This window comes from Tubulanus polymorphus, chromosome 5 (genome assembly GCF_964204645.1).
Source record: "Tubulanus polymorphus chromosome 5, tnTubPoly1.2, whole genome shotgun sequence".
Classification (NCBI taxonomy): Eukaryota; Metazoa; Nemertea; class Palaeonemertea; order Tubulaniformes; family Tubulanidae; genus Tubulanus; species Tubulanus polymorphus.
Genome location: NC_134029.1, coordinates 3,223,416 through 3,238,654, shown reverse-complemented (window position 1 = coordinate 3,238,654; position 15,239 = coordinate 3,223,416). Strand labels below are relative to the sequence as shown.

General features: G+C 36.7%; 2 protein-coding genes across 2 annotated transcripts; one reads left to right on the top strand and one right to left on the bottom strand.

The window, feature by feature from the left end:
* Positions 1 to 5,442: 5,442 nt before the first annotated feature.
* On the top strand, positions 5,443 to 8,914 carry LOC141905639 (transcription factor IIIA-like). The gene is made up of 8 exons (XM_074794597.1): positions 5,443 to 5,678; positions 6,105 to 6,217; positions 6,299 to 6,389; positions 6,463 to 6,545; positions 6,884 to 7,044; positions 7,176 to 7,399; positions 7,791 to 7,844; positions 7,929 to 8,914. Exons 1-8 carry the CDS (start codon positions 5,529 to 5,531, stop codon positions 8,343 to 8,345), a joined length of 1,293 nt encoding a protein of 430 aa, XP_074650698.1. The 5' UTR covers positions 5,443 to 5,528; the 3' UTR covers positions 8,346 to 8,914.
* A 250-nt stretch (positions 8,915 to 9,164) lies between these two features.
* Positions 9,165 to 14,968, bottom strand: LOC141905774 (malate synthase-like). The gene is made up of 13 exons (XM_074794794.1): positions 14,922 to 14,968; positions 14,610 to 14,799; positions 14,179 to 14,382; positions 12,471 to 12,561; positions 12,315 to 12,391; positions 11,973 to 12,083; positions 11,830 to 11,889; positions 11,267 to 11,423; positions 10,585 to 10,771; positions 10,262 to 10,433; positions 10,104 to 10,176; positions 9,937 to 10,004; positions 9,165 to 9,690 (listed from the first exon to the last, which is right to left on the bottom strand). Exons 2-13 carry the CDS (start codon positions 14,754 to 14,756, stop codon positions 9,412 to 9,414), a joined length of 1,626 nt encoding a protein of 541 aa, XP_074650895.1. The 5' UTR covers positions 14,757 to 14,799; positions 14,922 to 14,968; the 3' UTR covers positions 9,165 to 9,411.
* Positions 14,969 to 15,239: the final 271 nt, after the last annotated feature.

Here is a 15,239-nt window from a genome sequence, read left to right as displayed (position 1 = left end):
ATCTTCCCTTCACGCAGGAAAGTTTAGTTTCCAATTTGAGTTTTTGATAAATGACAGCGGTTTGAAGTAAACAGTATCATTTACGGTTTTAAGGCTGATTCTCAGAACATCGAAAACAGAACAATTTTTTACAATAAACTTGACCAGTGCAAGAAGACAAATTTCTATTTGAATTATTCGAGCTATTTTCCTTTTCAAAAGTTTTTTGTTTTCTCGACCTCGCAGCCTTCCGCTTGCCCAAATATTCTTTCCGTGGCAGCGACGATGAGTCTTGATTATTTTCAGTAAAATCAGATTCGCGTTTACGACACTTATTTTTAGAAACCGCAAAATCTCCATGAGATAACTTTCTTTTAACCGGATTCGCTTTCCTAACATCATCAGAACTAGAATCACACAGGACTTTGAACTCATCTTCGCGTATCGGTAAAACAGTTTTCAAATACTTCGGATCAGACTTTTTTTCACTAATCGCCAGCTTCGCACCAACAGGCCGACGGTAACATGGAGTGATTTCGGATATATCATCCGACACTTCTAGTTTATCTTTAAGTTTAGCCAGCGGAGTACTAGTGACCAATGGCGATGGATAAACAAGAGTTTTAAACGAAGGTTCCACTAATTCAGTAGGTCGTGCTGGAGAAGGCTGAATACAATTAAAAAGTCTTGCGCGAGGTTCTTTTTGATGCCGTAGACGCCGTACTTGCGATGTTGATTTCACTGAAGTAGTGACTGGTTCAGCAGATCTCGTTTGAGGCTCAGCAACTGATTCAGCATCAGCCAATCTTGCATGAGGCTGAGAGATAGGTTCAGCAGGTTTAACTTGAGCCTCTTTCTGGCACCGAACTGGGACAGTAGATCTCAGTTGACGCTGAATAACTGGCTCAGCAGGTCTCACCGGAGACTCCTTTTGACAATGGACTTGGACACAATGTCTCACCTGATTGACAAGTGCTGGTTTCACTTGAGGCTGAGTAACTGGTAGCGTATCGGTAGGGCTCACATGAGGCTGCGCAGCTAGATCAGTCAGCCTCACATAAGGCTGAAGTGCTAGGTTCATCGGTTTCAAATCTATCCGGCATGTTTCATGACATCGATCAGATTCAGTAAGTTTGCAATGAGGTATTTCATGCACTAGTGGTACTGATGGTTTTATCCGAGGTCGTGGCACTTCAGGGCATCGGAAAACATCTTTAGATGGCTGAGATTTTACGGGTATGCGTACTTCAGTTTTATCACCTTCAGGAGGAATTTTGTCATTCCTCGCAGTTTGAGGAGATTGCTGAACAGAAGACGTCACTTCAGGGATTTTCTTTTCATGAGAAAATTTGAGAGAACAATCCTCCACATAATTACTACTATAGCTCTTTGGAGATTGCGCATGAGCAGACAATGCAGTCTTTGGAGACTGGACCATAAATACTTTATCTGATTCCTTACATCCAGGAGACCGATTGACTGAATGCTCGTTCGAAGATGAAGTACTTCGACGAGCAATGTTATAGTCCCGAGTTTTACGCGGAGGATATACGACTTTAGTCGATTCCCTCAGATTGCCAGAAACGATATCATTATGTCCGAACCGAGTTACCGAATCCTGAACTTTGTTAAAATCTTTACATTGAATCCGTTTACAAACTAAATCTAAAGCCTCGAGTTGTTGTGTTTCGCGTTGACCAGAAATCAGTTCAATATTCATCGACGGTTTTGTAGTTAAATCAATCGCTCCGCACTGACCGTATGATATCATCTGCGTATCGCAATTACGTTTTGTCAAATCTATCGGAGCGTCATTTTGAACTGAGTTTTGATAAACTGACGAATGTTTACTTCGCGCAGGAGAGTCTAAGCACAGGTTACTCATTTTGATAGTTGGAGATTCGAGATCATCCCTCAGAGATACAACTCCAGTTATCGGAGATCCAATAATCATGTCCCTTCGAGGCGTTACTTTCTCGCTATTTGGTGAATCAACCGGGTCTCTCCTAAAATCCATACCGCTGCTAAACCGAATACTTGGAGTCATACCGGTAACTTGGTTCTTCTGAGTTGGATCACTCCGAGACAGTAGTACCTTTCCCCTCCAAACATCTGGAGATATCGCCAACACGTCACGAGTCTCTCGATAATGCTGAGATTCATCCCGATTCATGCGAAACGCATCTGATTCGTTCTGACTAAAACATGAATGCGCAACCTTATCGAGCCATTGCGAAACTTTCTTATTGTTTTCGTATTTTCGATATAACTTCAGTTGGTCGGGACTTCGGAAATCTTCTTTAATGCATGTCACTTCATCATCCTTTAACAACGTTATTTCATCATCATCGCTGTAATCATCATCATACTGATGACAGGTACTCAGAGTTTTAGATTGGTAGTTATTTTCTAACAGTGTTTCACCGTCTGTTTCGTCGTGTATTTTATCACAAACGCTGCTGACAGTCGCGTTAAAATTCCCTAACGTCACTACTCGACCAGTGTTTTCATTCACTATCAAACGATCAGAATTTTCAGGGCTATCGCGTCCCGAAGATGGAGATTTTCTCTTTAAAGTAATTAGATTCACTCGACGCCGATGACTTGAGTTTGTTTGTGGGTTGCGTTTCTCGTGCGCGGCGTTGTGTTCGAGTTCCGCCAGTGAGCTCAATGAAATGCTCGTCTTTAACGACGACAATCCGCTGTCATGGGATGGTTTTTTAATGACACGATACGTTTCATTCGCCAATCGCGCTTCAGATCTACACTCCCGCGTGCGCGAGTCCGCATCTGGAAATAATTCTCGTTTCAACGGTGAAATCGCATTTTCATCTCGATCAACGTTAGACGAATTGATTTCCTCTAACGACGATTCCTCTTCGAGAAGTTTTTCCTGGATATCCAATAAAAATGAGAAAAGCATGGCTGAGTTTCATAGATGTGGGAGAAAATTTCAAATTTCGAGGAAGTATCTGCATTACTCTCATATCTCAATCCAGAAGACTCCCCCTAAATTTGGTACCGTTAATTGATTCGGTGGTTTTGTTAGCAAATTTGTATCCTTTTCATTATTAAACTCGGTTCTAATTTGATAACCTTCTAATTCGGTTGATGCAAATGTCTACTAAATAACTGCAAACTAAAAAGTAAATACAAATTTCTAACTGCCTATTTCTCAAAATTGAAAGAGTTTTAAAGGAGTCATAGACATTTTGTTCAAATTAAAGGAGTTTCAAGCACTTTTAAAAGCATTTTCTACTTTGAATGAGTTTTTAAGGAATCAAGGAGTCGTAGGGATCCCGATTTCAGTCTCACCTCACTAGGGGTCACTTCCTCTTCGGTATCGTAATCTACAGATGACGTAGAAGTAATCGTTTCACAATCGAGTCCTTCATCATCCAACATTTCGTGATCCAAAAATAATTCTTAAAAAATAATAAGGGAAATTCTTTAAAGAGAGTTAATTTCAATGAATGAATGGTTTGTAATCTACATAAAGAAAATGGGGAAAAGATTATTGAAAATTTGAATTGTTAAGAAATAATTAGGATAACTCACAAACAGCGGTTAGTGTTCTATTCCAAATCTATCCCAATTATTTCCCTGGCTAGGGCCCATTTTTTTTATAGTTCAACTCAATATATTATACCTTCAACAGCAGTTATTTCTGCCTTGTTTAACACAGTGTCCCATCGTCTGTACACATGGCTAATATTCGTCGACACCTTTATGTAAAGAAAATATTGATGAAACACGTCTCTGTCCATACTACAAGAGAAAAATGAGTCCAGCAAAATGTTTCCTTCAGCTTGAGTGTTTTTTACATTTCAACTAGCGTATGTGCATAAGCATTCCTAATAGTCATTTTAGTTCATCCATCAGTATAAATGAAGGTGACTATTTAAATAAAGATAGTCAAAATGTTGAAATAAACAATAAGCTCAAGGAAACTTTAAGGACTCTTCTTTCTTTTGTATTGTGGTAATGATAGTATTTTAGGCTGTTTTTTCATGAGTTCGATTAAGGATCTGCTGAGTAACTTTTCTAATTTCTAGGTGAAAAAAAATTACCAGGATATTTATATTTCATTATTGAACTTATGTCGTATTTACCGTTATATCGTTTTCATTTTCATGATCAGGTTTACCTGAAATTTAATCAATAGAATCATAAGATTTCATCAAAACTGTTTAGTAACTCTCCTCAAATCTAATCCCTTTCCTCGTCAAATACTTACTCAGATCAAAAGTGAGATTACTTGTGGATGGATTAACTAAGATCGATGTCCCTAATTTCACTGGCTTAAATGTGCTCTTTGCCAGTTGCCCTAAAACACAAAGAAAGAAAAATGATTCAGCTATATAATGACAATTTGGTCATTAATCGGAAAGAAGCTCGAAATGATAATCAATTAAATACCCCTATTCTCAACGATCGTCAAGCTTGTTGGATCGATGATGTCGCAATCTGGAAACTCGTGATTATACTAAATAAACAGAGAAAAAAGTGACAATATGAGATAAAGCTGATAATTCATGCCAGTCAAATTGCAGTCCTTAGTTATTATACCATATAATTGAACCAAAAAAAGGAAAGAGAAAAATAGTGTCTATGTCAAGTGCCTGTGGAACAATACAATACTAAAAGCAGTAGTGAAGCGATAACAGGTCCGAAAAGTTTAACAATGTCTTTGTCTATCTGAGTTAAGGAAGAATTCCATCAGACTCCTCTGAGAGTGAGAGACTCAGTCATCAGACAAGGAGTCGGTGATCCTTCCAGGACCAGGGCCAGGCCAGGTAGACTGTCTTATAGCGCGTTCGATTATCTTCTCTTAGTATACCCAGGGATAGCCCGGACGCGTTTGATTTATCCGTCACGTGATAGTTCGGGCTTACCCAGGGAAGTTTAAAGTAACCTGCTCTGGGAGTCGCTCACTTTAACTTGCCCGGGGCAGCCCAAACTATCAAGTGATGGATAAATCGAACGCATCCAGGCTTACTAGGAAAAGATAATCGAACGCGCTATTATTAATTAGGCCTAGATGAGACGAGAAGATAATAAACAAACATTGAAACAATATCTTCTTATTCTTGACTTAAGTTTTTTAGTAGAATTACCTTTTCAATGATAGATTCATAAGCGTAAATAAATTTACTCTTCGAATCAGCAAACCCACTAAACATTCGTTCTAGCTTATCCTCCATGATTAACATAACATCATCGGCTAACACCAATCAACTAAACACAGGGGAAAATACTAAATCTAAAAGCTCGCATTTTGAAATTTAGTGCTGAAAACAGCATGGATATTTCAGAAACTCCTTAGAACGATATTCAATTCAATTCAAGAAATATATCGAAACCATATTTATAGAAATGTAATATGCCTATATTTGAGATCTTTCAAATAATATGGATTAATTCTATAAAATGTATAACAAATTCTATGATATGAGTCTCAAACTTTGGGTGAAAGCTTCGGATTAAACCGGGATTCGAAACCGATTTCTCAGAGCTGCGCGAAATGTGTAGAATGTGGAGCTACAAACATGGCTGACGGGGACGTTGTTTCTGGTAAAACTAACCGTGAAATTAAATCAACGAGGCCGTCAGTGTATCTGTGTTCCTTCGAAAACTGTGGTAAAACGTTTTCGAGACCAGATCGACTAGAACATCACACTAGAACCCACACTGGTGAGGTAAATATTTACAATCACTCATTTGCCCATCATGGGCTAAAAAAAGGTAACAACTAACTTAACTAACGTCAACGAAACCACCACCACCACCACCACCATACCATACCATGACCAGCAGGGCAGGTATTCGACTATTCATCTCGATTCAAAACAATAGGGTTCTTACAGATCAGGGAATTCCGGATTTCATACTCCCTGCACTGCAGACAAAAAAAGACAATTCTGAGACGTAAGAGCATTTTTGGTGACTTGCCCTGAACTGTAAGGACCCCTGTGAAAAGCATGTAAAATCACGGAACAGGGGGTCGATTGGCCTTTCAAAATGTTTAGACAGACATTGACACAACATGTTTAGACACACCCCTGTCTGTTGTATCTTCATACTCGTCAGTTGAAGAATCTATGATTTTCTATTTTCTGACACAGAGACCGTATGCGTGTAACCACTGCGACCGTACATACACTAGATCAGCTCATCTACAACGTCATATCGATAAATCTCACATACCAGATGATAAACAAAACAAAATAATCATACAGTAAGTAATCAAACAAACAAATGATTCCTTGTGTAAAAATCATTGATTTCGACTATCAGCAGAAACTTTTCATGTTTCTAGGTGCCCACATGATGACTGCAGTCAGAGTTTTGTTTCACAAGACAACCTAAACAAACACATACAACGCCGCCATGAGACACATGTCTATAAGGTACTGGTATTGTATCTCACTTTCACAATGTTCACCATGAATGTTTTGTTATTGATTTTGATCTTTTTTTCAGTGCAAAGATTGCGACAAAGTTTTTAAGAAGCACCATCACCTGAGAGGACATGAATTTACTCATACCGGTGTTAAACCATACAAGTGAGTACCTGTTATTTCCATGTTCATCTACCATACCTGTATGCAGTACGAACAAATGACACCTGGCCAGACTGGTTCAGGGTAGCCACTTTTATCTCAGCAAATTTCCCCGACTTATCCTTTACGAAATTCCCTGACTTAGAGAAAATACCCTGATTTCCAGATAAGTGGCCATTCTGTAGCTGGATGATATGCCACCATTTTCATTTATAATTTCCTATCCAGAGATTGACAATCATCGTTAAAGGGGATTTTCTCTAGACCCTCTTATTCAATTTACACAAGTGTATGCAATTCTTTCATCCCTTGTTTGTGAGTTTATTGATTATCATTTTAAGGTGCACTCATGAAGGATGTGAGAAAAGTTTTGTGATGCCGAGTAAACTTAAACTGCATATGCGAATACACGAGGGATATAAATGTACTCATCACCACTGTTCAGAAGTGTTCGAGAAATGGAGTGTTCTTAGAAAGCATTTAGCTACCAAACACAAACAAGGTGAGAATAACGCCGCGTGGGGAGGCAATTTAATAGAATTGGCGAGGTGTGGCTGTTAACAATTAGAATTAAAAACATTTCATGGGTTCGTAATAAATAATGTTCTTATGGTAAACTGATGTTTTCTTCAGGTCTGACCTGTGACACGTGTAGTCAAGTATTTCCTAATAAACAGAAACTGCGACGTCACTTACAATGTCACAGCGATGCTCGTCAAGTGTTCATCTGTCCACGTGATGGATGTCCGAGAGTATACCTCGATAAACGTAACCTCGTCGCTCATATTAAATCCTACCACGACGGTCAACGCTTTCCGTGTCTACACAAAGGTTGTGGACATACATTTGTCACAAAGGTAGGACGGCCTAACAGCTCTGCTGTTAAGTCCTTGATATGAAGTGTAATTATTTCTTCCTAAATGTGGTTTTAAATCTGTCGACAATTGCAGCAATATTTTTTCAAACACGTTCACTGCCTTACTGGAAGTCGATATACAGCTCCTAAAACTCTGTTGGTTGCTACGGCGTCACAAAATTTGCCGGTTAATGTTTTTTGCATTACCAGGTGTGCCACGGTTCATTGCTTATTGAAAACCAACAACTTATCTGCAAGCATACGCGCTCCCATCATTTGGTACACTTCCTTCACGTATCTACACATGGCTTGCAGGAAGATCTAGAAGTTTAATATCAACAAGCCCCTAAATGATGTGTCGTATTACAAAGAAATTCTTGCATTCTTTTCAGCAAAAGTTAGAACTTCACATGAAATTGCATGATCCAGATCGACCTAAACCGAAGGTTTGTCGCTATTCTTCGCTACCGGGTATTCATATTTCATCAACTATTAAATCATTGTTTATTATCATTCTTATCCTTTTTCAGAAAAAGAAACGAAAAAGTTCTCGAAAAATTGCGTTTGCTACAAAATTGTCCGGGCATCGTCCTGCGACAACGACAACGGATGATAATGAACATTTTTCAGAAACATCTGACGAGGAACAGGGTCATCAGATAAATATTATGGATGGACTGGATAAAAGCTATGTTTCTCTCTGTCGGAACAATAACGTTGTCGATTCGAGCAGCGTAAACGAACGAATTAGCAATGATCACGATTATTCTATGAAATCGTCGGTGTCTGTGGCAAATACCGATCACAATTATACTATGTCAGTTTCGTTGGAACCGTGCGCAGAGAAAAATATGAATTTCAGTTTGTCGTCGCGTGTTAATGATAAAACCCAAACCGGTGCTAATATGAATACTTATAATGACGGTGTTGTCGTCAAGGAGACATAAACGGCTTTCCCGCTGAGTTTATCAATTTAATTCTGGGTTTGTAGTTAAAGTCCGGCTTAGTATGATAAGTTGGAAATATTCAGGATAGGCCCCGATTAGTGCTTACTTTTCGGTTAAACCCTGAAAGATCTGAGAAGTACTTATTGTTTGTGTCATCACAGGAAATTTCTACTGATAACTCTTATTGCAATCTTAACGCATTTTGTTATTTCATGGCTTTACCATTAAATAAGAGAAATACCAGGAACTCATCATTGGATTCAGGAAAAAATGTTGAATTTTGCCTCCAACTGCTACAAACCCTGATATTAAACAAATCGACATCTTTTTGGGGCCATTGATGATGTATGTATTCATCTCCAGGGATAAGCCACTTCTCCATGTACCTAATGATTAAAATTGTGTTCATATGGAAGGAAAATCAGCATTTTGAGCATATTCGGTATGTACCTCATAAAATGTGCATTAGATTGATTTTCCTGAAACCGAGTTTGTAAAAAATCCCAACTTATCCATCCAGAAATTAAATAATCGTGCTACAAATGTTCAAGCTAATAAATACCACTATCAGTTGCAAGAAGGTCGCTTAATTTTATTTTTTCTGCTAAGGAAATAAGTCGTCTTAAAATAGAATGCAAACATCACAGCATTTGATTGCTGGCCCCCTGTATGGCTTCAGTTGTTATGCTGAGTGTTGCATTTGAAGGCTTTCAGTCATGTGGAAATACATCCTTGTGAATTGAAACTTGTGAAAAAACAAACTACAACAATTGAATGGATTTGACTAAATTTTTATATGAATCATGATTATTTCACACTTTAAACGATTAACAAATTTGTTGATTGTAAAAATTGACTAGAAAAATTCATAATAATAAATGATGTATATTTAGATAGCAAATACTTCATCCTGTAAATAGCTCTAAAATCAACAATATATCCCTAGGTTCTTACAGATCAAGGAATCCAAAATACCCCACTATTTCCCTGGCTTAATACATGTCAGAGTAATCATTTACGATAACATTTATGACAATCAATGAATGATCAATGATAACGTTTTTATCTATAATTTAGAAGTGACTTTCGAGTTACTGTTCCTGTTCGGATGAACAGAATGAAACAGATGCTCTTCATTTAGATAAGTCGTAATGAACTCAGGGAATTCGTGTTTCATTACGATTTCAAGGAAAGTGTCTGCAGCTTGGTTTAGTAATTGATTATCAATCTGCTCACGACGGAGAATTTCATCAATCGTCGTCCGAACGACAGTTTGTACCATTGAAAATGTGATCAGTTCTCCATTTTCTTCTAATCTTGCCCTATGACGGATCCACTGCCAGACCTGATAGAGAGTGATAAATAGTTTTGGGTATAATATATCGTTATAGTTTATCTGAAATCTGAATTAAATGTATCAGGCCTAAAAAGCATTGTAATTAAACATTTTTGTCACACTATGCTTTATTTTCAAGCTTTATGAAAATAACACCGCTTGGCTCGAAAACAACTTATTGTTCTTAAACCCTAAACCCTACAAATGTTGACTTCAAAAATGTATATTTCTTCAAGCGATTAATTCTATCTTTACCTGGGAACGAGAAATTTCGGCAGTTGCAGAGTCTTCAACACCCCCTTGGAAATAAAAGTGACCATTTCCTGAAAATAAATTATAAAACGCATGTAGATAGTAAAAATAGCAGAGAAAGGGTTTGTGCAATCTTATCATAGCAGTTTACTATTATGTAATATATTCACCTTTCAGCCATGAATATATGAACAAAATCCCGACTGAAATATTGTACTTGAGTCCATTCAGTGTCACTCCACCCTGGAATCAAATACGTAAAAAAATTTGTTTACAAGCAAGAAATTGATGCACAATCAAATTCTTTTGTGGAAAAAGTGGTCCTTACTGTGGGCATCTGTAACAAGTCATCTGCACGAATATTGACTTCACCTCTAGTGACATTGAGTTGATTTATTCCTGAAGTCTTTTTCTTGAAAAGATTCTGCATAATCTTAACTAATTTCAGGTCATAAACCATAAAACCATCAGCACCAGCTTCGATTTCGAGTAATTTACCCCTAGAAAATAAAATACAAATCTTTATTGTTTTAAAGAATACTACAAAATTCATATCAAATTGGATTTTAAAAAAAACTCTGTTTCCAAGATAAATAACATTTTTTTTAAATAAAAATAAAAAGATCAAAGATAATTGTTCATACTAATTACCTGCAAACAGTTTCTATAGCGTTTTTTTCCTCTTTTTCTGTCACAAGTTTCGCAGCCATTCCGCCGGTAACATGAGCACCGTGTTTGTGACAAACTTGTATCACTAGATCCATGTAACTTTTCAGGAAATGACGATCCATCGAAACATACTTTTTACGATCTGGAAGAACAAATTCTCGCCGATGACCTGAAATACAGAAAAGAAGATTTTTCCGACTCCTTTCTATTACATGAATGAATGAATAGTAATTCTATAGCAATTATAAATGATTTCTTGTAACTAGACTAATGAAAAAAGTATTGTGGGTGTAGCCAGTATGTACGTTGGGCCTACGGCTATTTTCATTTGAGTTTGGTACATAAAGTACGTACCAAGATTGATTAATACCCCCCTCCCTCAAAGTACGTACCTTTTTTGCTGACCCCCTCCCCCATGTACCACTTTGTACCAAAATTCAGTAACCCCCCCTCCCCCAATGAAGGTACGTAATTTATGAACGCTCCCTATGGTTATCATTTTTAAAACACCACTATAATTCTGCCGAGTCTTATCAAGCAAAACTAGCAATATAAACATGATGATTGTACATGCCTTTTAATGTATTGAAATAATTTAGAAACATACATATATTTCATATTTTCATGCCAACAACTCTCAAAATCCAGGTTAAAAATTACTAACCGAATTTATTAATGATTGAAGCTGAATAATCCCACATTCCGCAGTTCAAACCAGCAGAATGATCACGCAATTCATACAGAATTTCTTCCATTTCAAATGCAGCCAAGATATTTTCAATCAATACACAAGCTTTGATGGTTCCTCGTGGAAGCCCAAGCTAAAAAGATGAGAACTAAGCAATGTAAGATAAAAATTTGGGGCCAGTTTTATGTCAAAAAATGCATTAGAAAAATTTTGGGCTGTATAATGTACTTCTCTCTAAGGAGCGGTATAATTCCAGGAATTAGATTCTTCGAGTTAGTCACGATTTAAACGGAAAATGATTAGCAGCAGTTACGAGGTGTTGATGAGATTTTAGCATGAAAGGAAGTCAAGTATCAACTCGAATGGTGAACAGTAATAAGTGTGGAGGACAATATCTACGATTGTTGGAAAAATATATATCAGAGCCCAGTTTTACAAAAATCATAAACTCCTAAATTGATTTAAGATAAACTGAATTAATGAAGAAATTAGATTGATTTTAGATTTATACATTCTTGTGAAACCATAACCTATTTTACCTTCATTTGAGTATAAACAAATATATCATTCCATAATTTCGCTTCCGTCGAACTTTCAAGCTGTAATACAAACAGAATGTTACAAAAATGCTAAATTATAAGTAATTCTTCTTCACATCTATAACTCATAGCTACTACTTCACCTTTGACAAGTAAAAGAAGGGACCGCTTTTAACTTGAGCGAGAATTCTAGCATTGTGAAACATCAGCAGTCCAAAATCGAACAGTGGTCCTGGCACTTCTTTTCCATTTACCTTTAGAGATATAAAAATTATCACTTAACTAATGTCGCTGTGAAATTTCTTAAGAATTGTCACCAACCATGAAGTTCAGTGCGAAAGGGCAAGATTCAGATCTGAATATCGATGTGTTTTTTTGTTGTTAAATCTTCATTACACTATGATAATAAATTTATTTCAACTATTGACGCTACAAAGACTGTCACTAGTCTAAATTGATTTGGGCAAGATTCATACAGAACTTACAAGCATGTTGTGTTCGATCATATTCCAGGCTCGAGGTCTCAGCATCAGAACAGGCACTTTTTCAATTGAATGAACACCTGTAAGGAAATGGTCCATCTTAAGGATTTCAGCATCGAGACCTTGATGTTTTCTTATTGACCGCGATTGATTACGTACCAGGGATTTTACCATGCACCGCTCTGTACACGTTCCATAAACCTCTAATTTGGTTAAACCACGTCGGACAATGTCCATCATCAAAGTCAGTCTAAAAAGTCTCAATTTAGTTACTTTAAAATTGCATACAAAGACATGTATTCTGATGAGTGATGTTGACTTCAGTAAATGGATTAACGAACTTGTAGTAATCACACGCATAGGACTCTAGTTGTCTGACTAGTAATTCTTTTGACATAAATGAACAATATATCATTCAAAAACAGGTGGATGATGACCAACATTTATCACGAATCTCTGATTAAAGAACAGATGGATTGTTGATCAGCACCTGCATACAACAATGACTTTCAGACCCCCAGCTGAGTCATTTCACAGTCCGACTGACCAGAAGTCTCTAATGTCTAATTTACACATTTTCCAGCCATCTAAATGGCACTAATAGTTAATTAGCGAGAACTGCTGTATAAATACTGGCTTCAGATGTGGAAAATTCAGTCTCCAAACTGAGGAGACTAGAACAGGTATGTTATTGCTACAAGGAATCATCAGATTTTCTTTATGTTATATGTTTTATGTTATATTCATTCTTTGCAGACATGAAAATAGATGCTGATTGTAGATGACTTCATTAAGTCGGAGGTGAGGTTTTGTGAGATGTTCATTGGGCATTATAAAACTTCCAATGGCCATCTGACAGAAGCCACCTACGGGTTAGAAAATCTTCAGTGAACCGACAACATCAGGATTTTACCATCATCAAGAATGAACTGGTACTAAGCATCAATCAGAAATAGAACTTTTCATCAAAATGCCGATTGACTTAAGACTTGTGTTTGTCATTCAGTGTATGGTGTAAGACCAATGTGCCAGTTTGGATTTGATTAACTGGGCATGTGTTACCCCATGTAGTGAATGTCAACTCACACAATTTATCAATATTTGGAAAAGTCTTCTTCTTTCATCATTAAATTCATCTTTTATATCAGTAGGTGGTATAGTATTGTAGATCTTGACAAGAATGATTTATTTGATCCTAAAATAAGGAGTCCCTCTAATTTATTTGATTGGAAGATTTGATTTGTTTTGATTTAAAATCCCAGGGGCAGACTTTGACAGGAGCACAAAGAAATGAAATGGCCAAGCGCCGTAGAAATGAAGCAAAAATAGGGTCTGGATAATTGTGAAATTTCGGTACATTTTAATGCAATTTCCAGGCACTTCAAATCTATTCCAGAGAATATAAACATATGTGCCCAACTCTCCTATCAGTTGCAGGTGGAAAAATTGCTGTTGTTTTTCAAAAGGGCACAGGAAACTCTCAAAGGGGAGCATGTGGCTCCTTGTTGCTGCTATCTGGAAAAAACCCAACCACTTCTTGCATTGAAAAATATTTTCTTTTGAAATATAGCCTTAACTAATAGGTAATGGAAAATATTCATAATTCATCCAAAATTATGAATAAAAATCAGATTAACAAAAAATTTATTTTGAGATTCTAAAAATGAAACATTTGCCCAATTCATCACTGTTACCTTTCATAAAACAATGCTTCGCTTTTCCTGAAATTTTCCCCTCATTTCAAGATTTATTTATTAAAAAAAAAACTTTTAAATAAAATACTAAACAAAATCTTGAAGATTATAGATATAGATAAAAAGTTTAGAATGTTAAAATGAAATGGAAGAGCAATATAAAACAGACCTACCTGAATTCCTTGAGCCGATGATTTCAAAGCGGCAACAAAATGTTGAGTATTAGCTGGTGAAACATCTCCGAGGTCGACGTGTCTACATTTCAAGCGCGTCGGAATTTCTGATATAAACCATTCACCTCGATCTCGTCGGGTAAAATCTGGAATCGCGTTCGTTCCATCCAAATCTAGTTTCCTTTTTGCTCTTTTTCTTAAAAGCTGGAAAAGTAAAAAAGATTTTCTGTTATGATTCATCTACCATAAAGGCCTCGGGTACAATAGTGGTATAAGTTCTTCCCCTAAAAAACGCCTCAATAAGGAAAATGCATTTATGATTATGATTATCATCAATTCTCTAAGAATAATAATCAAAGAATTTGCTTCTTGATTCATAAAAGGAAATTTATAACAATGAATGTTAAATCATGACGAAAACTAATACTTACATTCTCAAAATCATTTTCAAATTTGCTGACTAAATCAGCCACAAATTTTATCGCCTCCGCATTTAAAAGAATCCTTAATTCATCTTCTAAACCAGGTGGTGCATTTGCTACTTCTACGTGCTCTGAGTGGTCGTAAATACTTGACATTATTGTGCTAAATCTAGGCCTAACTGGTTATAAATCTTTATTTCTAAAAAATAAAAAGGGAGAAAAATGACTGAGCATTAAGTGTTCATAGATTTTCATCAATTATTGAAAAAAAAATGTTATGACATTCTTTTAGACTGAATAAAAGGACTTATCAATTATTACCATTTAATTGACCTGTCAAAAACCAGGGCGTAGATCGACGACCTTGAAACATCCGATTACCGAGTTACACTTGCCAGGGCTAGATTCTCATCGACATCAGAGAGCAGCACAATACGATAAGTTGCCGGTATCCGACAGAGAGTTAGCTCCCTTGTCTCATTATATATAGTACCTAGGATACCGGGGTCAAAAACCTAATCTATTGTTGTTTGTAATAAAGCAAAGTCCGTCAAAATAGATTCTAAAATAGCAATCCATCATAATATCGGTGATGGCAGTATATAACGGTTCCAAATATGCATTTTTATCCCACTTTCC